At 41.6% G+C, this 23,843-nt stretch overlaps 1 protein-coding gene across 1 annotated transcript in view; it reads left to right on the forward strand.

The window, feature by feature from the left end:
* Positions 1–23,730, forward strand: part of MAP3K19 (mitogen-activated protein kinase kinase kinase 19) — a 43,271-nt gene extending 19,541 nt beyond the window's left edge. The window contains exons 5-11 of the mRNA XM_046019299.1: positions 1,657–1,735; positions 2,877–3,130; positions 7,534–7,577; positions 10,271–12,718; positions 15,142–15,291; positions 16,375–17,072; positions 23,475–23,730. Of these exons, the coding sequence (XP_045875255.1) occupies positions 1,657–1,735; positions 2,877–3,130; positions 7,534–7,577; positions 10,271–12,718; positions 15,142–15,291; positions 16,375–17,072; positions 23,475–23,541 (3,740 nt within the window). The 3' untranslated portion in view covers positions 23,542–23,730. The remainder of the gene's footprint in view (positions 1–1,656; positions 1,736–2,876; positions 3,131–7,533; positions 7,578–10,270; positions 12,719–15,141; positions 15,292–16,374; positions 17,073–23,474) is intronic.
* The last annotated feature ends 113 nt before the right edge of the window (positions 23,731–23,843 follow it).

Genomic DNA, 23,843 nt, shown 5'->3' on the forward strand with positions numbered 1-23,843 from the left:
GTTTCTAACAATTTCCACAAAGGCAGTCACACAGGTATTCCTTACACTTGAATTCCAAGCCTCTCATTTTGTGCTGATAAATAGTGTGGTGGTTAGGCTCTTTGAAAAAAATTTTAAGAATATATCGACCATTCCAGGGAAGCCTCATTTTTAGACACGTGCTCCTTGCTATTTATTAGAAAACCTGCAGTCATGTCGTCATATTTGGAAAACATCGGGAAAACCAAAGGTAGATTATTCAGGAACATTCCCGAAGTCACCCATGAAGAGCAGAGGGGAGGTGTAGGTCCAGATCTGTCTGATTCATACCCCTCTTTGATCTTCTCTGCTCTCCTTCCTTCCTAGCATTCTATCAGTGGGGCTGCTTAAAACCACAGCTCTTCTAGGCCTAGGGAGACTCACTAAATGGCCCTAAGAAACACAGAGATAGGACTGAAGACTGGGACAAGCACTGGGTTGTTCTAGAAGGATACATCTCTACGTTCCTGCAACAACGTTTGTATACTTCTATCACAGTGTTTAACTTGATACACTCTTTGCTTTTTTATTTGCTGTCTTTACTAAGATCACAGTGATACCTTGTTCATTTCTGTATCTTCAGCACAAAGGGTTAGGTTTGGCATATACTTAATAAAAGTATATGAATACCTGACCAAACTTAAAGTAGCATGATTCACACTAGTTTTTAAATGTAAATTTAACATGTTATATTGTAAGCAAACATTGATTCTACAAGTTGGAACTTTCTGTCTTAAGGGTTATACTGGAAATCATTCCATGGAATCAGATAGGAGTTGATCAAAATTCATACACAAGCAAGTTACTATGGGGCCACGTAAATGATCTCATTGAAAGTTCCCAGTGGTTGTGTGAAGTAGGTGTCATTAGTTGCACATTACAGAAGGGGGTCTTGTTTGCTCCATCTAGGGAGAAAGCATTGCTCACCATTAATCTTTATTTCATACCTGGAAAGTTTTGTTATGCACTTTTTTTTGCTCATGTATCTGTCATTTGGATGTCTTTGGAGAAACATCTGTTCATGTCTTCTGCCCATTTTTGGAATTGGATTATTTGTTTTTTGGAGTTGAGTTATATAAGTTCTTTATATATTGGCTAGTAGGGCTTCTCTCATTCACTAGGTTGTCTTTTAGTTTTGCTGATTGTTTCCTTTGCTGTGCAGAGCTTTTTGTTTTGGTGTACTCCCAATAGTTGATTTTTGCTTCTGTTTTCTTTGCCTCAAGAGATAGATCTAGAAAAATGTTGCAATGGGTAATGTCAGAGATGCCACTCCCGTGATCCCTTCTATGTTGTTTATGGTTTCAGGTTTCACATTTAGGTCTTTCATCCATTTTGAGTTTATTGTTGTGTGTGGTGTAAGAAAGTTGTCCTGTTTCATTCTTTTGCACATAGCTGTCGAGTTTTCCCAACACCATTTGTCGAAGAGACCGTCTTTTTCCCATTGCACATTCTTGCCTCCTTTTGTCATAGATTAATTGACCATAGAGTTGTAGGTTGATTTCTGGGCTTTCTATTCTATTCCACAGTCTTTAATTATTAAAAACATTAGCTAAATAACCAGAAATAAAATACTCAGTTCCCAGATGTCACCAGAATTCATTACTTTCTTCTTTTTATCATCATCATGTGTTTCTATAGGTGTTGAGATTATTGTTACTTTCCCAAGAGATGTCAGTTATCTCCAGGAAGTGAGCCAAGAAGATTTGCAAGAAAACAAGTAAGGAATTTTCTTTGAAAGTTTGGGCTGAAATTTAAGTACAAAGGGATACTTGTGTGGTAACCTACATTTTTAGTAATTCACCCTCCAAAAAACACTCTAAAGCAGTAGTAAATATTATTGTGGCAGGAGCTGGAAAATACACATTTTAGGCTTTAGGGTTATGTGGCTTCTGTTGCAATGATTCGGCTCTGCAATAGTGGCTCCAAGGCAGTCATAGACAGTATAAAAACAAATGGGTATGGTTGTGATCCGATAAAATTGCAAAAACAGACTGAAGGCTGACTTTGGCTCCTAGGGCAGAGTTTGCTGACCCTGTAGCAGTGCTACTTAATATGTGATTCTGTAGTCCTTCTCTTACCAGTCCGTGATGAAGTCAGGACAGATTGCGAAAATGTAAACACTTAAAAAGTTGTATTCCGGGGCGCCTGGAATACAACTCAGTATTGAGTTGTATACAACTGATTGTATACAGTGGCTCAGTGGGTTAAGCTGCTGCCTTCGGCTCAGGTCATGATCTCAGGGTCCTGGGATCGAGTCCCGCATCGGGCTCTCTGCTCCGCGGCGAGCCTGCTTCCCCCTCTCTCTCTGCCTGCCTCTCTGTCTACTTGTGATCTCTCTCTGTCAAATAAATAAATAAAATCTTTTAAAAAAAAAAAGTTGTATTCCTGTGTGACCGAGTAATTTTAGGTTCACTGATCTGATAATGAAAAAACTGGGCTTTGTTTTCACGGTTTTGATTTTTGTTTTATTCTTATACTAATTCACTTTTATTATAAACATGCTACAAAAGTGTCATTCCACAAGGGATTGGAAAATTTAAAAACTGGTCCTTTCCCAAAGATAGTTTGAGAAGTCCTGAGCTGGCTAATGCCTTTGGGAGAAGGAAAAGAGTGCACCCCTTATGTCTGCACTTGCCCCCTCTGATTTCTCTGCCAGGGAAGCAGGGAGGCAGATGATGTGGGGCGTGAGTCAGAGGGTGGAGAGGTCTTGTCCTTTCAAGAGTACAGCTCTTCCACTCAGCAGCACCACTTGGAAATAGTTCTCCAACTTTCTGGTGATGTCAGGCTGGACTGAGAAGTGGAGATCCAGAGAACACAGGGAGTTGGTTTTGAATGAAACTCTGTCTCCGCCCTTTTAGTCAGATAGCCCCAGTGCATCGAGAATGGGCACGAGCACATGCTGTTTCTCTCCCAAATGAGATGGTGGACTTCCAGACCAAGATGCTGACCATGGGGCCTTTACTTTTGAAGAAAGAGGAAAGTTCCAAGGAGCTCTGTGATGAGAATGTGGGCTGTTTGTTGCCAAGACCTTGCTTAGAACCAAACGTCTCCATGTCTGTAGTCAGAGAAGGTGTTCCTCACTTTCTGAAGGGGCAGCAAAGAAAATCTGAAGGTGAGTTCATTTAATTACAGTGACCCCTTTATTCTTCTGCCAATAAATTATCTACATATCTATCTATCATCTTTTTCTTGAATGTCTGAAAAATCTTTACTGTGAACTAGTATTTAGTTGATGTTTACCTGTGGGAATTTGGGGGCTTACCTGGAAGATGCCTTCCTCCAGGATTTGAGTTGGCCACTCTCTCTGGCCCAAGACTTATTTACCAGATAGCAGCCCTGGTGCCAGCATTTTCCCTGAGGGCAACGCTGTCTTTGGTATTTGCTCACCACTGTCCTAAACCAATTGGCTTAAACCTCCAGGGACAAACCTGTAGTCCAACACGGTACATTTACTGGCGGACTGCAATAAAAGAGATCGCATAGCAGAGAAGCTGTCAGGGCAGGATTTTCAGTAGGGCGCCTTCCCAGTAGCTTCCTGAGAAGAGGTGCATAAAGTATACTAATGATTGTTTTTCATTGTCTCCGTTTCTTTCCATTTGTTTTGTTCTCTGTATTTTCACATCAGAGGCTTTCCTCACACATCCCTTGTTCCTTGGCTTGGCTATCTATTTGTGTTTCTTGGGACTAAAAAGTGCTGTGTGCTCTAGGGAGCGTGTGGAATGGGCAGAGAAAGACCTAGATGGTTGAGTGAGGGATTCCCCAAGTGTCAGTGTGCACAGATAGGCTTTTCTCTTGGCCAGTTTTTCCTAGACAGGGAAAAACCAAGCCCTTGACCGTGGATTGAAAGTCTCTCAGTTTGCCGGATTTCCCTTAATCCTTTTATTTTCACTCCAGCACCCTGCTTCTGCTCTCAGCTATACTTCCTAGCTCCTTAGTATCTTTGTCCCAAACTCTCCAGAAAGTAAACTTCCAGCCATGGCCAGAAACAGAGAAGAGCAGCTCCGGTTGAGTGGGGCAGGACAGGGAAGCTGGAAACCACTTCTTCCCCAGACTTACAAGCACCCCCTTTTTTTTCATCCTCACCTTTGGAGGTACCCAGCATCTTCAATTCCGGCTCCTGTCTGGAGTTGTTATTTCTTACTGAGTTCTCCCCCTGCAGGCTGACAGCCAATCAATTCTTATTCATCTATTAACTTCTCACTATGTAAAATTTTGTTGACTTTCCTCGTCTGCTGTCTTGTCCTCTGGGCTTTTGTTGTTGTTGCTGTTCTTGTTTACTCCTTTTTAATTTCCTTTACTATCATTATAGTGAGGTTTGTGGAATGGAGAAAACCTGGCACATTTGATCTTTTAACTGGAATTTTATACACATTGTAGAAAGGCCTTCAACATTTAATGCCGAAGTACCTACCAGCAAGATCTCACCTCTACCATCTCACCAGAAATGTTTGAGTGTTTTTCTACCTCATGTCGTGCCTTCCCAACACTGAATAACATTTATCCAAATATTTATAATAAGGTTAGAAAGGTTTTTTCTTTTTTCTTTTTTTTTAAATATTTTATTTATTTGACAGAGAGAAATCACAACTAGGCAGAGAGGCAGGCAGAGAGAGAGGAGGAAGCAGGCTCCCTGTGGAGCAGAGAGCCCGATGCGGGGCTCGATCCCAGGATGCTGGGATCATGACCTGAGCAGAAGGCAGAGGCTTTAACCCACTGAGCCACTCAGGCGCCCCAGGTTTTTTCTTTTTTAAATCAGGAGGTTATACACTTGCATCCAATTATACTTTATATTCAGCTGTATTTCTGTTATTAACTTGTAGCATCTTCTCAACAGGGAAACCTCAACCTCCAGAATATGACCTCTCAGAGGGCAAGGATTTTGCCTTTGTTGTTGACAACTCTATTGCCATCTATCAGTCACTCATCAAGCACTCAAATATTTGTTGAAGAAATGCATAAAGAATTGGAAGGTGGTTTTGCTAGCTATGGCTAAGAGGAATGCTCAAACCCCTCCTATTGGCATCCTCTTTCAGAGGTAGATACCTCTGAAAAATGGTATCTACCATTTTTCACCTGCCAATGTTTTCTTTACCTGTGTTATATCTTAGAGAGGTCTGTTTCTAAGTCAGATTTTAAAATGGCAACCTGTGGGGGCACCTGGGTGGCTCAGTGGGTTAAAGCCTCTGCCTTTGGCTCAGGTCATGATCCCAGGGTCCTGAGATCGAGCCCCACATCGGGCTCTCTGCTCAGCAGGGAGCCTGCTTCCCTGCCTCTCTCTCTACCTGCCTCTCTGCCTACTTGTGATCTCTGTCTGTCAAATAAATAAATAAAATCTTAAAAAAAAAATGGCAACCTGTGGCTAAAACGGACCTGGATTATATTGTGTTCGACCTTTAAAACACTAAAAAAAGGGGGTGGGTGGGAAATATCCAGCTCTCTGGCTCCTCTTGATGACTGGAGAAACTAGCAGTACTAAGTTATCCATTTGGAATGGACAACATCACTTGGAATTGTGTAGTAGATGTCTTTTTATTTATTTATTTTTTTAAGATTTTATTTATTTATTTGAGAGAGAGAGTGTGTGTGAGAAGGGAGAAAGTCAGAGGGAGAAGCAGACTCCCCATGGAGCTGGGAGCCCGGTGTGGGACTCGATCCTGGTACTCTGGGATCATGACCTGAGCCAAAGGCAGTGGCTTAACCAACTGAGCCACTCAGGCTCCCAGTAGATGTCTTTTTAGTTGGGGCACACAATTTCACCTCACTACTGTCCCTATCTGTCCCATTTCATCCATTTATGGGACCTGCCTTGACACTGGACACGTGGGACCTTTTGGCTTTAACTTCAAGCTGTGGTGGTGGGTGGGGCTTTAGGGACCATTCTGACTTTTTGGTAAAAGGACAACCACTAGGTCGACACTACCTAGTAAATCCCATGTATGATCTAGCCCATGTTTAAGTTCAAACAATTGTCCCTATTATACATGAATATTTGTTTTCACATTTCTGTATGGTCCAAGTTTTATGAACAAAAAGCGCTAGGAAATGAGGTTAAAAGATGATTGCATGATAAACATGTCCTGGAAATTAGAGTTAGTGTACTGCTCCAGAAAAATTCAGACATTTATTTCCTCAGGAGCTTACATTCAAGGATCATCAAACCCAGAAATACATGCCCCCTTTCTCCTGGAGACATTTGCTTACATTTCATAGTAAAGGTCACGCTTTCTTGGGAGAGAAAGAAGGGTCGAAGTACCCATCACTCTGAGTCTCATAATTTCAGGGTTTGTTTTTGTGGTGCTTCCACACAGATAAACATCTGGTACTCACTGTGTTGCCCTGTGGGGAACTGAGGTGTGGGAAGCTGGTGCTATGATCTTTGTGAGTAATGAATGCTCCGTTCTCTGACCCAGAAAGCTTGTATTTCCTATCAGAATATAAACATAAACATAAATATGATTATGAATATAATTATGAATGTAAATGTAGATATACAAACACAAACAGGTATGTATATGTATATAATATGCATATTATATATATATATGATATACATTTACAGTTCTCCCTTGAACAATGTGAGGGTTGGGGAAACTGACATAGAAAATCGATGTATAACTTTTGACTCCCCAGAAACTTCACTACTCATAGCCTACTGTTAACTGGAAGCCTAATCAATAACATAAACAGTCAAGTAACACATATTTTGTATGTGTATTATATACTGTATTCTTACAATAAAGTGAGATAGAAAAAAGAAAATATCATTAAGAAAAATCATAAAGGGGCACCTTGGTGCTCAGTCAGTTGAAGGTCTGACTCTTAGTTTCAGTTCAGGTCATTATCTTGGGGTCTTGGGACTGAGCCCCATGTCGGGCTCCGTGTTCAGCACAGAGTCTGCCTGAGATTTTTTTTCCTCTCCTTCTACCTGTACTCCTCCCTCTGCTCTCTCTCAAATAAATAAATAAAATATTTTTTTAAAAATAAAGAAAATACATTTACAATACTGTATTGCATTTATTGAAAAAGTTCACATGTAAGTGGACACACGCAGTTCAAACCCATGTTGTTCAAGGGTAAACTGTATATAAGAAAACATTATATATAAAACAGCATCCCCCTTCAGCGGTGGGAGCCTGAAGTTTGTTTGTTTTAAAGATATTTATTTATTTGATGGGGGAAGGGCAGAGGGAGAAGCAGACCTCCCATTGAGCAGGGAGCCCAATGCGGGCTCAGTTCCAGGACTCTGCGATCATGAACGGAGCCAATGGCTGTCGCTTAACAGACTGAACCACCCAGGGGCCCCTCTTTCTTTCCTTTCTTTTTTTTTAAGCCTTAAGTTTTCTATAATCATTCTATACCCACCACCGTGTGGATTACAACTTGAAAACTTCTTAATTTTATCTTTTACTCAAACCTTAGCACTAAGATCACTCCATCTCCAACTCTGGCTTAAAATCTACTGTGTTCACTCTATTACTAAGAATATCTAATTATTTTATTTTTTTCTTGTTATAGAGTTTTCTATTTCTGATATGAAGTACAGTAACCGAAGAATGGAGGTAAGATTAGTTCTAGCATTTCTGACTTAAGATTTAAAACCAAAGAACCTCTTGTTAGAGACAAACTCTATCAAAGAACTCAGAACCAAAATCCTCAGCAACTATAGCTTGGAAAACAACAGCTCACAGACAATTTAGAGAGTCACAAATAGCTACTAGGACAGTTATACTTTGCCATGTACATTTCTTTTCTGGCGTGTCTTCTGTTCACTATATAATGTGGTAAGTAATTCTTTTAGCCATATTTTTCCTTCTTTTAACATGTGTAGAAATTAGGTAAAATTTCCCCACAGTGATAGATTTTCCCAATTTAGTTTGTAAGTATAGTTTTTGGAAAGATTCTTGCGAACCTCTCAACTGCCAGCCTCTTTTCTGTCCCATGAGCCTATAAGAAAGCGCATAGTGGGGCACCTGGGTGGCTCAGTGGGTTAAAGCCTCTGCCTTCAGCTCAGGTCATGATCTCAGGGTCCTGGGATCGAGCCCCACATCGGACTCTCTGCTCAACGGGGAGCCTACTTCCCCCTTTCTCTTTACCTGCCTCTCTGCCTACTTGTGATCTCTCTCTGTCAAATAAATAAATAAAATATTAAAAAAGAAAGAAAGAAAGAAAGTGCATAGGTCCTGCTCAGTATTGTAAAAAGGAATTTATTGGCCTTAAAAACAAATAAAAGCTACTACTAGGGAGATGTTTAAGCCCTTGCAGAATCTGTTTTTATTTATTTATTTATTTATTTTTAAAGATTTTACTTACTTATTTGACAAAGAGAGATCACAAGTAGGCAGAGAGGCAGGCAGAGCGGGAAGGGGGGGTGGGGAATCTGGCCCCCTGCTGAGCAGAGGACTCAGGACCCTGGGACCATGACCCAAGCCGAAGGCAGAGGCTTAACCCACTAAGCCCCTGAGGCACCCCCCGTCTTTATTTCTGACAGTATGTTTAAGTGACTGAAGAAAATCTTCTGGACAATAGAAGTGGGAAATCACACTGCTTTTTACTACTTCTAATGGCTAAGTCTCTAGTATCAGCTTCCTTTTCCTTTCTTCTTACAAACAGGTAGCAATACAATGACAATTAAACATATAGCTCTCGATTGTCATGCATGATCCATGCCTATAAATATTCTAATATAATTAGGTACCATATCTGGGAAGAACCACGGTGGAAAGTTACTTTATAGCTTAATGACCATAAAGCTGAATTTTATATATTGGGTTACACTGACCTCTAGAGGTTGCTGATAATAAAAACCAACTTCTTTTGAAAATAGTTGAGAGGGCAAAGAAGTAAAAACCATTCACGGTTGCTAGGTTTCAAGTATATAGTGTGGCACCTTTCTAAGCCCCGCTCAACAAAACAATTCGTTAAAATATTAAGGAGTAGTTGTGCTCCAGATACACATTCTGAGTTAGTCTATAACCTAATAATCAGTGTTAAAGTAACTGTAACAGATTTTTTTTTTTTTTTTTTTTTTTAAAGAGAAAGAGCATAAGCAGAGGCAGGGAGGAGCAGAGAGAGAGAGGGAGACAGAGAATCCCAAGCAGGCTCCTTGCCCAGTGTAGAGCCCACACCCAGATGCCTCTGTAATGGAAATTTTAAGCTAAGTGGGTATTTTAAAAAATCTTAGAGATCGATTCTATGGAAATGAAAAGGAAAAGAGAAGAGAAATAAATTTTCTCATCTTAAAATTTTAATATTAATATGGGCACCTGAGTGGCTCAGTTGGTTAAGCGTTTGAGTCTTGATTTCTGCTCAGGTCATGATCTCAGGCTCCTGGGCTCAAGCTGTACCTCAGGCTCCACAATCAGCGGGAGTCTATTTCTCTCCCCCTCTCTCTGTCTCTTTCCACGCTGACACACACTCTCTCTCACCCTAAAATAAATAAATATTTTTAAAAATTTTAATGTTTACATTACAGGGCCTTTGTTTTATTATAAATACATAAACATGAATCTGTATAGCTATACTAATCTTGGTTTTTATTTTTTATTTATTTATATTTTAAAAGATTTTACTTTTAAGTAATCTGTACACCCAACATTGGGTTTGAACTCACTGTGCCGAGTTCAGGAGTTACCTAGTCCACTGACTGAACCAGCCAGGCACCCCCAACAATCTGGGTTTTTAGAAGTATTGTTTTACCAAAAATACCAGAAGTGAGCTTTTAGTCTTTAAAATTGGGATCCCTAGTGGACACCTGGGTGGCTTAGCTGGTTAAGCATCTGCCTTTGGCTCAGGTCATGATCCCGGGGTTCTGGGATCAAGCCCCACGTTGGGCTCCTCACTCAGCAGGGAGCCTGCTTTTCCCTCTGCCTGTCACTCTGCGTGCTTGTGCTCTCTCTCTGTCTCTGACAAATTAAACAAATAAATAACATCTTTAAAAAATAGAAAAATAAAATTGGAATCTCTAAGATAACCTTGTAAAGGGCTACCTAAAGAGAATCTTAAAATCTATCTGGAATGGATGGGGAGATGGGGTAACTGGGTGATGGACATTAAGGAGGGCACGTGATGTGATGAGCAATGGGTGTTTTACACAACTGATGAATTGTTGAATGCTACATCTGAAACTAATGATGTACTGTGTGTTGGCTAATTGAATTAAAAAAAAAGAGAATCTCTCTGGATTACTTTAAACCACTTAATATGATATCATGTACATTTCTGTGTTCATTAACCTTTTTCTCTTTCCTTTTAGTTCCCTCTGCCACAGTTGTCACTTTTGTCCATGAAACCTGGTCTTCACACAATCCCCCCAAATCACAAGGATCAAAAAGAGAGAGAAAGAAATATTCCGAACTTCATATCCTTTGTACCTAAGCTCTCAGAGCCTGGAAGTCGATCTGAGGAGTTTAGACCGTCGCACAAGCAGCAAGAAACTTCATTTAAGGTGTTTGTGGATCAGACTCTTAGGTCCTCTGATAGCTCCATTTGGTCCAGAAACATGTGCTCCTTTTGGAAGGCTAGCCATCACAGACAATACATGGAAATGGAGGAGAATAGGAATTCCAAGGAAAATGAAGGAAGTAACAAAATCACAACCTTTGACTTCGGAAAAGGACAATCTTTGGTGTCCTTTGAGAATTGTAAGCAAAGCAGTTTTTCGACAGATAGGGAGGTGGATATTGACTGCATTGGTCATGAAAGGAGAAAAGCAGAAGAGAATTCTCAACGTCTTTCGTCAGGAAAGAAAGAGGGTTCGGTAGCCAGAAACTGTAAACAAGGCTGTGAAGTTGGATGTACCATGTCAATCAAGTTCCAAGAATCCCAGCATTCAGAAATAATTCTAAACCAGGATAAAGAAACTAGAAACGATCAGACTGATTCCAAAAGTGCTTCAGTACATGAAGGTGAAGCACTTGAGCCAAATCATATTTTAGAAGAGTATACTGTACTTAAAAGTTTGTCCAATGCAGTCCCTCATGGCCCCACTGAGAAGCTCCCTCAAGGTCATAGAGGCATGGAGACAAACATAAAAGTATCAGTAGCAGAGGCCACCAAACCAGAAATGAATGGAATAGTGCCTCTTATCCACATCACTTTCCCTGGACATGGAACTCCCAGGGAACTGGCAAGAGCCAAACCGAGCCTCCCAAAAAGAAAAGGCACTCCTCAAAACAACACCAGCTTCAACATACTCGCACACCCAGAAACTGATGGGCATAAGAGGAAAACCCACAGAAATAAGTTGGAATCAAAGACCAAGAGCAGTAACAGGACACCCCAGAATTTCATGATTGCCATTGAAGGTTCCATCAAGCCTACCATGCATAAAAACAGCATTAAAACTCAAGTTTTCCCTGCCTTGGGGCTTGTTGACCCCAGACCTCGGCAGTCCCCCAAGTTTCAAAGGCCAATGCCACAGGTAGAAAAGAAGCAATCAAGTCACCGAGCTCTAAAACCCAAAAAGCAATCTTTTCCTTGCCTCTGTAAGAATCCAGGAATAAAAAAGTCTTCTGTTCCCCTCTCTGCTCAACCAACAGAGCCGAGACTCAATTACTTAGATCTTAAGTATAGTGACATGTTCAAAGAAATCAATTCAACTGCTAATGGGCCTGGAATCTATGAAATGTTTGGGACTCCTGTTTATTGTCACATGAGAGAGGCTGAACGTCATGAGAACAAATATTACCGAGAGATATGCTCAGCTCCATCTGGGAGAAGTATTACTAGCAAATGTCGATCTTCACACAGTGAGAGGAGCAGCAGTGGCAGAACAAGATTTTCTCAGAAAAGACCACATATTAAGCCTGCAAAGGCTTCACTTGACATTAAACAAAAGAATAAAAGTTTAATTTCTAAAGAAAAGGGTTACAAAGCCATAGGTAGCAACTTACAAGGCACTGGAAATGGTGATGCTATTTCAGATCCAGAGTGGCAGGTAAAGTCTTCGGGAAGTGACTTTCTCTCTTCCAGGGATGAAGTTCATCCCATGAACTTGGCTCTGCCGCACAAGCGGTCCCCTGAACAGAATGAACTCCCCGTTACAGATTTGTCTACTGTTGAAGAAGTCTCTATGGAAGAGTCTGGTGATGAAGGAGACACTTCTAACAATCAAATACTTGCCACAAGCCTCAGAGATCTGCATGAACTGGAAGAGCTACATCACCAGACCCCACTGGCCCTTTCCGAAAATAGTTGGGCAGTGCCCAGTGACAAGGCTTCCAACAAGCGTGTACAGCAAGAAAAGCAGAATACACCCCCTCTTGGTAAAATACATGCCAACCAAATTTTAACTAATGATGTAGGGTTCGAGAGGGTTTTAGATAAGTCTGAAACACTTAAGAGTTTCTCTTTCCAAGAGAAACAACAGAGGGCATCTCCCCAAGCATATCAGCATTGGGCTCGTTCTTTGGACCCAGATAGTTTAGCTAATGAGTCAGTTACGTATCACACATATGAGGACACTTTCAAGGAGGCAAATTCAATTTCACAAGAAATTCTAGATTCTGTGAAGAGCGAAGAATTGACAGATGAACTATTAGGGTGCCTAGCTGCAGAACTCTTAGCTCTGGATGAGAGAGAGAACACCTCTTGCCAGATAATGGCAAATGAAACAGATCCTGAAAACCTAAATCTTGTCTTCAGTAGGAGAGGAAAAACCACAGCGGAATTGGGCAGAGAGACAACAAACGTTAAAATACAGGTTGGTATAATTAGAATCAGTAATCCATTGAGGCAGGAAGAGACCTCGGAAACAGTCTGGTTCAGACTCCTTATTTTCAATTGAGGAATCAGAAACCCGGAACAACTAAACAGTTTGGCAAGGTCTCCCTGTTTGGTTGCAAGTTTGGCATCCAGATCCCCTGACTGCCAGGCTAAGATGTTTTCGTTATACCGCCTTACTTCTGGAATTCAGCTAGCCCAACACTGCTGTGGCATCACTTTGGGCACATTAATATAGCAAAACTATTTATATAAAGTAGGTCAATATTTTATTCAGTGAAGATGTTTTCAATCAACACATAGCAGAGAGATAATTATGGGTAAAACATTGCTCTGGGTGGTACGTGAAATAGAAAGAAATGCACATAGCCCCTGAAGTAACTCACCAGCTAATTCTAAAACAGATACGAAGACATGAAATATGAAAACTTTAACACAGAAATATTATTGGTGCTTCCTGTGTTCTTGGCGCTTGGCTAAGAACTAGAGACATGTTGGGATACAAAACTTAGCTATTGTTCTCAAGGAAAATAAGTAACAATCCTGAAAATTTAAAAAAAAATTTTTTTTGGTGTTGGAGTACGGGTGGGGAAGAGGAATACCAACAGACCACTGGGTTTTGTTTTGTCTGTTTAAATTCTCACTGAATTACATGAGCCTCCTGTTACACTCAGATTTTAAAGACAGAAACAATAGGTTTACCTGAAGTATTTATTGAGTACTGACTGGGGCTCCATCACACCATCTCTGGATTAGGAACAATCATTGTAGTCAGCTGATCAAAGGATACACAAGGCAAATAGTTTTATCATAGCTAGGTTTACTGAGAACTTACCATGTAGGAGGGAGATATGTTATGCTGTCTTCTTTATATGCTTCATAACAGCTCTATGGCATAACAAGTTCCCATTTGGCAGATGAGAATACTGAGGCTTAGGAAGTTAAGACAGTCAGTGAGTGGCGGGACCACGCATTCTGATTCCAGCCCACACCTTTAATCACTGCACAGTGAGATTACTCCTTGTCCCAAAATGCCAGCTCTGTTCTCATGGTGAATTTAATTTCTATTGGGAGTAGAGAGTGGTTCAGGAAGGCCTCCAAGGTGGGGTAGGAAATGGGGATATGAGTATGCACATCTGTGTGTCTGAGAGGAGTCTAGAACTCTGCTATTTTAGTTTTTTTTTTTTAACATTATTTATCTGAGAGAGGGAGAGAGAGAACGTGCACACATGTGACGCAGGAGGAGGGGGAAAGGGAGAGATCTCCAGCAGACTCCCTGCTGATCTCGGAGTCTGACTTGGGGCATGATGTCAAGACAGATGAGATCATGACCCATGAGATCATAACCATGAGCCAAAACCAAGAGTCGATGCCTCCACCGATGGAGCCATAAGGCGCCGCACAACTCTGCCATTTTAAATTCAAGCAAAGCTATCAAGCTAGTAAAATCATCAGCCTGTAACCCCATCCTGTAGTGATGGAGTCGAAACTGACTATTTGCAGCCTTTTCCTTCCCAAGCAGTCCTTAAGTTTAGTTTGGGTAGAAACATGAAAGGATGAGGGAGGAGGAACTCAAATAGTCTTTTGATTCCTGAGGAAGGTAAGCTTGCAAGAAAGTCTTGCTTCTAATAGCCTTCACCATGTGTCTGCATCACTGTCGTTTGTTTTTAGGAACTTGTGGAGGAGATCAAAACAAAGCATTTCTGGCCCTGATCAACCAGTTGGAAAACATGGTCTACATTCTACAGAGATTCTTGTTCTCTGACTTCTAGGGCAAGGCTTCTCCAAGTTTATTGTGAATGCAAATCACTTGGAGATCATGTTAAAATGTAGGCACTAATTCAGTATGCTTGGGGCCCGAGATTCTGCATGTCTAACAAGCTCCTAACAGATTCTCCTTTGAGTACCAAGGGTCTAGAGGACCATGAATCTTCACTCTATTTATGCATTGTGGCTGTGCGCAAGGGAGAGAGAGTGTCTCTGTGTATATTTGTATATAAATGTGTGTATTTATACAGGTTTATGTATATATGCATGTGTTTGAGTGTATGTTTGTGTTGCGGAAATAACTGAAGAACAGACAAAAGCTATTCAGTGCTCGCTATAGCAATGGAGTCAGCCACTAACACTGTGTTTGGCAGAGACTCAAAGACAGGCAGAGGAGTGGGAAACCTTCAGGGGAAAAAGGGCAGGCTTCAGTGTGCCCTGATTGGAGGCTCTTGGGATGGGGAAACTGCAGGTGGGCTAACAAGCAGCCTCCTATGTGACTAGTCAGGGCGTGCATACTTGGCGTCTCTAGTTGGTCCCAAGTTAGAAGAAAGGAAGATTCTACTTTCCTGCCCTCCCTCTATCCCAATGACTCAGAATTTAATGGTGACTTTTCTTTTTGTCTCATTGTACCAGAGATATAGTAATGGGTTCAGGATATACAACAAGGAGGAGAAATTTCTCAACTCAAATGAAAAGAAGACATTTTTTGAAAATAGTTTGAAGTATGAAGAATCTATCCTGTGGACAAAGGGAGAGATCCTTGGGAAGGGAGCCTATGGCACAGTAAGTTAAGTGGGAAACATGATGAAACCTCAAATCCCCACTCCTCCTTGACCCACCCTTTTCTCCCTAATCCTCTTCAGCCCTCCCCACTCTGTAAACTCTTTTATAGGGAATTTTTTCAATTGGAAGTAATAGGAAACCCAGCCCAAACTGGCCTGGGGGAAAGGATGTTCACTGGCTTATGTAACTGAAGGGCGTGGAATAGGTGTGGCTCTGGGCATAGCTGATTTCAGGGGTCAGACAATGTCACTAGGGTCTGGCCTCTTGGTATACCTCATAATGGGTCTCATTCTCAGGGTCTATGTAGTGGGGCAATGGCTAATGTATTTCTACCCTCTCATTCTCCTGGGTCCAAGTCCAGTGGGAGAGATGTCTCATTGTTCGACAGCTCAAGATGTTAAAAGGAGTTGGGAGAATCATTGTTGACTGGCAAAAAAAAAAAAAAAAAAAAAAAAAAAGATGTTCCTTACATTTTTTGAATGGCTTGAAAGACCTTCTAAAATCCTAGCACATTAGATGGTGTTTACATAGATTGGTAAAAAGAAGACTGACCCCCAGATGAGACAGGTTATTTTCTAGCTGGGGACATACCAGTGAGAAGGTGGAAAGACATGAAACCACTGAAAACACATGACGGGTCACTGCCAAATTACCCCAGGACCTGGGTTCCCCTCTCCCCTTAGAGCTTTAGCACTGAAATAGGCATTTCGCTTATTTGGTGAGGAGTTTTCCCAATGTAGTCATGTAGATGTTTATGAGGTAAGAATTCTTATCTCAGTTTTATAGATGAGAAAAACTTAAGTCAAAAAGATTATGCAACTTACCCAAAGTTACATAGCTGGGGAATGGCAAAGCCAAGAGTCTATCCAATCCAAGCCAGTATAATATCCATTCACCATGCTACTCATCTCCATTTTGCCTCACTGAAACATTGAATTTGCTTAAGTACTTTGCTCTTACATAGGGATGTATCGACTTAGAAAAAGAGAAGGGTTTGGGAGGAGAAGGGAAAGACAATGGTCACCTGAGGCATTTTGTGAACAAGTTATATCATTTATATTTAATAATAAGGTTTGCTTCTAGGTATATTGTGGTCTTACTAGCCAAGGACAGCTAATAGCTGTAAAACAGGTGGCTTTGGATACCTCTGATAAATTAGCTACCGAAAAAGAATACCGGAAACTGCAGGAAGAAGTAGATTTGCTCAAAGCACTGAAACATGTCAACATTGTGGCCTATTTGGGGACATGCTTGGAAGAGAACATTGTAAGCATTTTCATGGAGTTTGTCCCTGGTGGCTCTATTTCTAGTATTATAAACCGTTTTGGGCCATTGCCTGAGATGGTGTTCTGTAAATATACAAGACAAATTCTGCAAGGTGTTGCTTATCTCCATGAGAACTGTGTGGTGCATCGAGATATCAAAGGAAATAATGTCATGCTCATGCCAACCGGAATAATAAAGCTAATTGACTTTGGCTGTGCCAAGCGTTTGGCGTGGGCTGGCTTAAATGGCACCCACAGTGACATGCTGAAGTCCATGCATGGGACTCCATATTGGATGGCCCCAGAAGTCATCAATGAGTCTGGCTACGGAAGGAAGTCAGACATCTGGAGCATTGGCTGTACCGTGTTTGAGATGGCCACAGGGAAGCCCCCATTGGCTTCCATGGACAGGATGGCAGCCATGTTTTACATTGGAGCGCACCGAGGGTTGATGCCTCCGTTACCAGAACACTTCTCGGAAAATGCAGCGGACTTTGTGCGTGTGTGCCTAACCAGGTAAGAAACTAAACACAGGAGGAGGAGAAATCCCCAGAGAGTCCAAGATTGCTGACATTTCCCCTGCCGTTTATGGCCCACAAAAATAAAAATCAAGCAGAGAGTGATTTTGTACTGAAAGGAATCATGATTAGCCACGCTGGGTGATTGTGCTCCTTGTTGTGTCAGGGTAGGGGGGTAATGGTTCAAGTAGCAAGTGTCTCAATTAAATGTCTAATCAGGGACAGGCAAATCAATGGGTGTGCAAACTTTGCCAAAGGTCTACTTATTTATGAGTGGGATGTCTTCCAAGGGACTGGTCATGGTGCAATGACATCAGCTGTGCATAGGTTCTCCTTTCTTGAGATGCCTTTCCTCTCAAGCAACCAGTGTTCTCTCCTTCTTCCTAAAACGGGCTCTTAGGAAAGTATGTGAGAAATTCACTCATGTTGAGGGATTGTTATGAATTGACTGATTGATGACTGACAGCTCTAACATATTGGTCCTCTCAGAAATGCTTGTATTCAAAGTTAGGGGAAACATTTGAGCTTTTGACTGAAAGATACAAATCTCTAATTGAAGCATTTCATGCATCAAGTGTGGGGGATAAGTGGGGAAGCAGAAAAGTAGTGAAGGTTGCCTATTTTTTCCTGTTCCAATGCTCCCTAGTATCTATGGAATAAAATGTTGGGGGAAAAATGTTAGAAGGGACCTTAGAGATTACCCACTTGTGTGGTTTTCAAATTTCTCTTAGCCAAGCCCTTTCTGCTCATACGAATTTTTTTTTTTTAAATAGACTTCACACACAGAGTGGAGCCCAGTGTGGGGCTTGAACTCACAAGCCTGAGATCAGGAGTCAGATGCTTCACTAACTCAGCCACCTAGGCGCCCCTCATATGAAATTTTAATTCAGAGAATAAAACATAAGAGCAGAGAGATGGCTCTGAGTAAAGTATGTGTGTATGTGTATGGTGAGGGAGAGGTAAAGTGTAGAGTGGGGTGCTGGCACCCACCCACCTGGCCTCTATCCACCTAGTGAGGCTCAACCTTTAGTTGCACATGCAGGACGAGGAAGACATTATTGCTTTCAAAGGAGTGTGCATTCCTATTCCTACATGAAAAATTCTAGTGCTCCAGCTTTCAGCAAGTGTACATGCCAACCTCCAACTCTCAGAAGGGATTCATTTTTTCTTTCTTAATGATTCTCAAAACCCACAGTTCTCCCTGCCTGCTGACAAATGTGCCCTTCTCTTTCAGACTCTCTCCTGGCCAGCATGTGTATCAGTGTCCTGGTTGATTTCAGGGGATCACACAGGATAAGGCAGGAACACGTACTCCACACTCCAGTTCTGGGCATCCCTAGATGTAGACACCACAGGCATTCCAGCATGGATTTTGTGGACAGAACCCCAGGCACAGAGCTGCCCCTTGCTCCCTCTCTGCAAAAAACTCACACAAGAGACATAAAGGTGTTAGAAATATATGAACCAGTACTAATTTTGGAATTGGTCTTAGCTCTTAAGATTACTATAGTTGCCGGGGCACCTGGGTGGCTCAGTGGGTTAAAGCCTCTGCCTTCGGCTCGGGTCATGATCCCAGGGTCCTGGGATCGAGCCCCACATCAGGCTCTCTGCTCCGCAGGGAGCCTGCTTCCTCCTCTCTCTCTGCCTGCCTCTCTGCCTACTTGTGATTTCTCTCTGTCAAATAAATAAAATATTAAAAAAAAAAGATTACTATAGTTGCCTTGTTCTGAATTGAACAATTATCTATTATTGCTCCACAGAAACTACATGCTATTTTCATTTTCTTTCAAGTTGTCACCACTCATACACACACACACACACACACACACACAGCTTTAAAGAGAAAGGGTGAAATCTTTTTTACGGCTCTTCTTTTGAAACATGGCTTCATAAACTAAGCAATACAGAACTCATACCACTAATGATCAATTAATAGGGTTGCAGAGTATGGGGCACGTAATTAGGGCTCTGTAGTTATTAAATGTTTGGGAGAATATTAATATATATTACTAATTAGTGTCATATACAAGCACAAGATTATCTCTTGGAATTCAAAGGCAAAGATCCTAAGAACTCTAGAGTCTTGCCTTATGACAATATTCCCTGGAGGTGTGGATAGTCAGAAATAAAGTTGGGTAGGAGGCACTCCTAAAGATTCAGAAGTACAGATAACTAGGTATTGACCAGGAACAAGGACTGAGGAGAACAGAAATGAACTTTGGGGAGCAATAGGGTGTGTGAGCTGGGGGTACTGCTATGGGCAGTTTGAAAATTCTGGGAGGGGCACCTGGGTGGCTCAGTCTGTTAAGCATTTGCCTTCGGCTCAGGTCATGATCCCAGGGTCCCAGAATGGAGTCCTGCATTGGGCTCCTGGGTCAGTGAGGAGCCTGCTTCTCCCTCTCCCAGTCCCCTGCCTGTGCTCTCTCTCTCTGAAGAGAAAATGAATGAATAAGTGAGAGAATAAATAAATAAAATCTTAAAAGCAAAACAAAACAAAAAGACAGTTCTGGGAAGTCAGACCAAAGGAAGTTAGTTTTATGAAATAGGCAGCGAAGAGCAGGGGACTGCAAAGAATTTGGGGAGATCATACCGTAAAGAAACTGGCCTTTGGGAAAGCAAGTCGGATGGCAGTGCACCGAAGGGCTTCAAATGGAGGCTGTTGGGACTAGAAGGCCAAGCAGGAATCCAGAGCTTGGACTTGGACGGTGGTGGAAGCAGTGGGACTGTCAAGAGAAGGGTTCCTAAACATTCCAGGGGAAGGTGAATCAGCACTTGGTGATGGGGCATGATAGGACTGCATGGTTTTGAGTGTGCATAATGGAAGAAATAATAGAAAGTTTTGAAAGAGGAGCAAGGGAGGGAATTGAAGAGGGCCCACCATTTTTTAAAATTTTTAAATTTTTTCCCTTACCTTGTTTTTAAAACTTACTTTTTTAAAACTTTTTTTTGTGTGTTTCAAAATTCATTGTTTATGCACCACAGCCAGTGCTCCATGCAATACGTGCCCTCCATAATACTCACCACCAGGCTCACCCAACCCCCCACCCCCTCCCTTCCAAAACCTTCAGTTTGTTTCTCAGAGTCCACAGTCTCTCATGGTTTGTCTCCCCCTCCAATTCCCCCCAACTCCCTTCTTCTCTCCATCTCCCAATGTCCTCTGTGTTATCATTTATGCTCCACAAGTAAGTGAAACCATATGATAATTGACTCTAAAGACCTCAGCATGAGGCAGGAATCTATCAAAATCCTAGAGGAGGACATAGGCAGTAACCTCTTCGACACTGGCCACAGCAGCTTCTTTCAAGACATGTCCCCAAAGGCAAAGCAAACAAAAGCGAAAATGAACTTTTGAAACTTCATCAGGATCAAAAGTTTCTGCACAGCAAAGGAAAGAGTCAACCAAACAAAGAGGCAACCCACGGAATGGGAGAAGATATTCATAAATGACAGTACAGACAAAGGGCTGATATCCAAGATCTATAAAGAACTCCTCAAACTCAACACAGACAAAACAGATAATCACATCAAAAAATGGGCAGAAGACATGTACAGACATTTCTCCAAAGAAGACATACAAATGGCTCAGACAAAACAGATAATCACATCAAAAAATGGGCAGAAGACATGTACAGACATTTCTCCAAAGAAGACATACAAATGGCTAACAGACACATGAAAAAATGTTCATCATCATTAGCCATCAGGGAGATTCAAATCAAAACCACATTGAGATACCATCTTAACCAGTTAGAATGGCCAAAATCAACAAGACAGTAAACAGCAAGGGTTGGAGAGGAAGTGGAGAAAGGGGAACCCTCTTACACTGTTGGTGGGAATGCAAGTTGGTGCAGCCGCTTTGGAAAGTGGTGTAGAGATTCCTTAAGAAATTAAAAATAGAACTACCCTATGACCCTGCAATTGCAGGTATTTACCCCAAAGATACAGATGTAGTGAAAAGAAGGGCCACCTCTACCCCAATGTTCATAACAGCAATGGCCACAGCTGCCAAACTGTGGACAGAATCAAGATGTCCTTCAACAGACAAATGGATAAAGAAGAAATGGTCCATATATACAATGGAGTATTATCCCTCCATCATAAAGGATGAATACCCAACTTTTGTATCAACATGGATGGGACTGGTGGAGATTATGCTGAGTGAAGTAAGTCAAGCAAAGGGGACCCACCATTTAAGGAAACTTTCAAAGCTATGGGATTGGAGCTCAGGAAAGCAAATGAGATTGGAGGAACATCTTTAGAAAGTTTGGTGGCTATAGTTGTGAACAACTTAAGAGGGTTGAGGAAACTGTTTTTGAAAATGCTCAGAGGAGAAGTAACAACAGACACAGCATCAAGTCTAGTACATGGCAAAGGAAAGGAGGGAAGGAGGGAGGGGAGTTGTCCCAAGGTGGAAAAAGAAAAGTTTCTTTCAAGTCTGTGAAGAGATTTGTTTGAAAGGAGGGGGGTAGTGAATGCTTCAAATGCTACTGCCGACATGACAAGTAGGATGAACTCATCACATTTGGCAATGAGAAGATTATGGTTAATTATACGGGGGGAATTTCTATAGAGAGGAATGGGCCAAAAGGTAAGGATTTGGCATAATGAACATTGAAAAAAAGTCACTAGGTTTGGATATATTAAGGAAAGGATTTTTGGAGAGATTTCTGCGTATTTTGAAGACAGGAGAAAGGGCCTCCAGAGGGGAGGTTTTGTTTCAAAATAATTTATGGTCCCTTTATTTTTATGGTCATTTCCACCTGGGCTATTCTTGGTAGTTATCCTCTGCAACTGTCCCCCAACCCCTGCCCTGCTCCCTGGCACCCACATTATCAAAAGATAGCTACTTTAGCCAAAATAATATCTTCGGAATAGGTCATTGCAGATAACTATCAACCGGTTCACTGCTTCATTGACTAGTTTCTTGGCAAAAGTTTAATTTGAGGAAAAATAACCTAAACCAAAATAGTACTAAATATATGTCTCCCGTTACTTTATGCTCACCTGAGTGCCCCAAATGGGATTTTTTTCAATTAATCACCAAAACACATTTAAATGTCTACTTGTGTTTTTTTTTTTTTTTAAGTTTTCATTTACTTATTTGACAAAGAGAGAGAGAGAGAAAGAGAGAGTGAGCGTGAGCACAAGCAGGAGGAGGGGCAGAGGACAAGGGAAACACAGGCAGGGAGCCCAGCTCTGGGCTTGGTCCCAGGACCCAAGCACATAACCTGAGTGAAGGCGGACGCTTAACCGACTGAACCACCCAGGCATCCCTAAATTGTCTACTTCTTAAAGGCGTTAAAAAAAAAAAAAAAAGATTTTAGATTTTATTTATTTGGGGGGGGGGTGAGGGGCGGAAGGAGAGAGAGAATCTCAACCAGACTTCTCACTCAGTGCAGAGCCCAACACAGGGCTCCATCTCATGACCTTGAGAACATAACCTGAGCCAAAATTAAGAGTTGGACACTTAACCAACTGAGCCAGGCACTCCCTTACAGGCTTTTCAATTCTGGATTCAAATGCCTCTAAATTTTAAAAGTAAATTTAATGCTAGTTAAAAGTGCTTTAAACTGTACATCTGAAAGTGGGCTTTTACTGTGTATAAATTACACCTCAAACAAACTGAACAAAGAAGTACAACTGGAAAGAAACGCCTAGTTTTTAATTACAATAGTGACTACTTTTTGGACTATCACTATGTACCAGACACTGTTTTAAAACCTGTTTATACATTATTTAATTCTCCCAGTGAGTTAGGTGTTACTGTTATCTCTGTTTTACTGATGAGTTTTGTGTCCCTGACCTAAGCTCACACAGCTAAAATCTTAAGTGTGGACTCAAATCTGTTTGGCCAAGATTGTACATCCATTTTTATTTTTATTTTAAAACAATTTTAAAAAGATTTATTTTAGAGAAGGAGTGTGCACACAAGTGGTGGGAGTGGGGAGGGGCAGAGGGAGAGGGAGAGAGAGAATCCTTAAGCAGACTCCCCACTAAGTGCAGAGTCTGACCCAGGGCTCAGTCCCAGGACCCTGAGATCATGACCTGAGCCAAAATCAAGTTAGTTATTTAACCAACTGAACTACCCAGGTGCCCTTCTACTTCCATTTTTTTTTTTTAAAGATTTTATTTATTTATTTGACAGACAGAGATCTCAAGTAGGCAGAGAGGCAGGCAGAGAGAGAGGAGGAAGCAGGCTCCCCGCCAAGCAGAGAGCCCAACGCGGGGCTCGATCCCAGGACCCTGGGATCATGACTCACGCCGAAGGCAGAGGCTTTAACCCACTGAGCCACCCAGACGCCCCCCTACTTCCATTTTTAAAGTTGGCATTTTGAGTCAAGTACATCCAGTTGGGAGGCACTTATGGGGTGCTGTTTCTAAATTGTTTTTCCCTTCCTAGGGACCAGCATGAGCGACCTTCTGCTGCCCAGCTCCTGAAGCACTCCTTCTTGATGAGAAATCACTGAATGTACATCAACTTCTTCCTCCAGTTCCTTTATAGGCACTCTGTGATTGCTTCATTGTGGGAATGATGGTTAAGGGACCTCATTTGTTTTCTTACTATTAAGTCCCATCAACCCAATTTAACCAGATCCTGCAGTGCTGCTAACTAAAAAGTTTGTTATATATTAGTCTCTTCATGCTTCAGGCATGGTTACACATGTATATGGGAAAATTTTCTTCATCGGTAACAACAAAAAACCTACTCCAGTGTTTACAGCTTGACTGTCCAGGAATTACCACCTCTATTGCTATGTAGGATTTTACC

The sequence above is a fragment of the Meles meles genome, chromosome 9 (genome assembly GCF_922984935.1).
Source record: "Meles meles chromosome 9, mMelMel3.1 paternal haplotype, whole genome shotgun sequence".
Lineage (NCBI taxonomy): Eukaryota > Metazoa > Chordata > Mammalia > Carnivora > Mustelidae > Meles > Meles meles.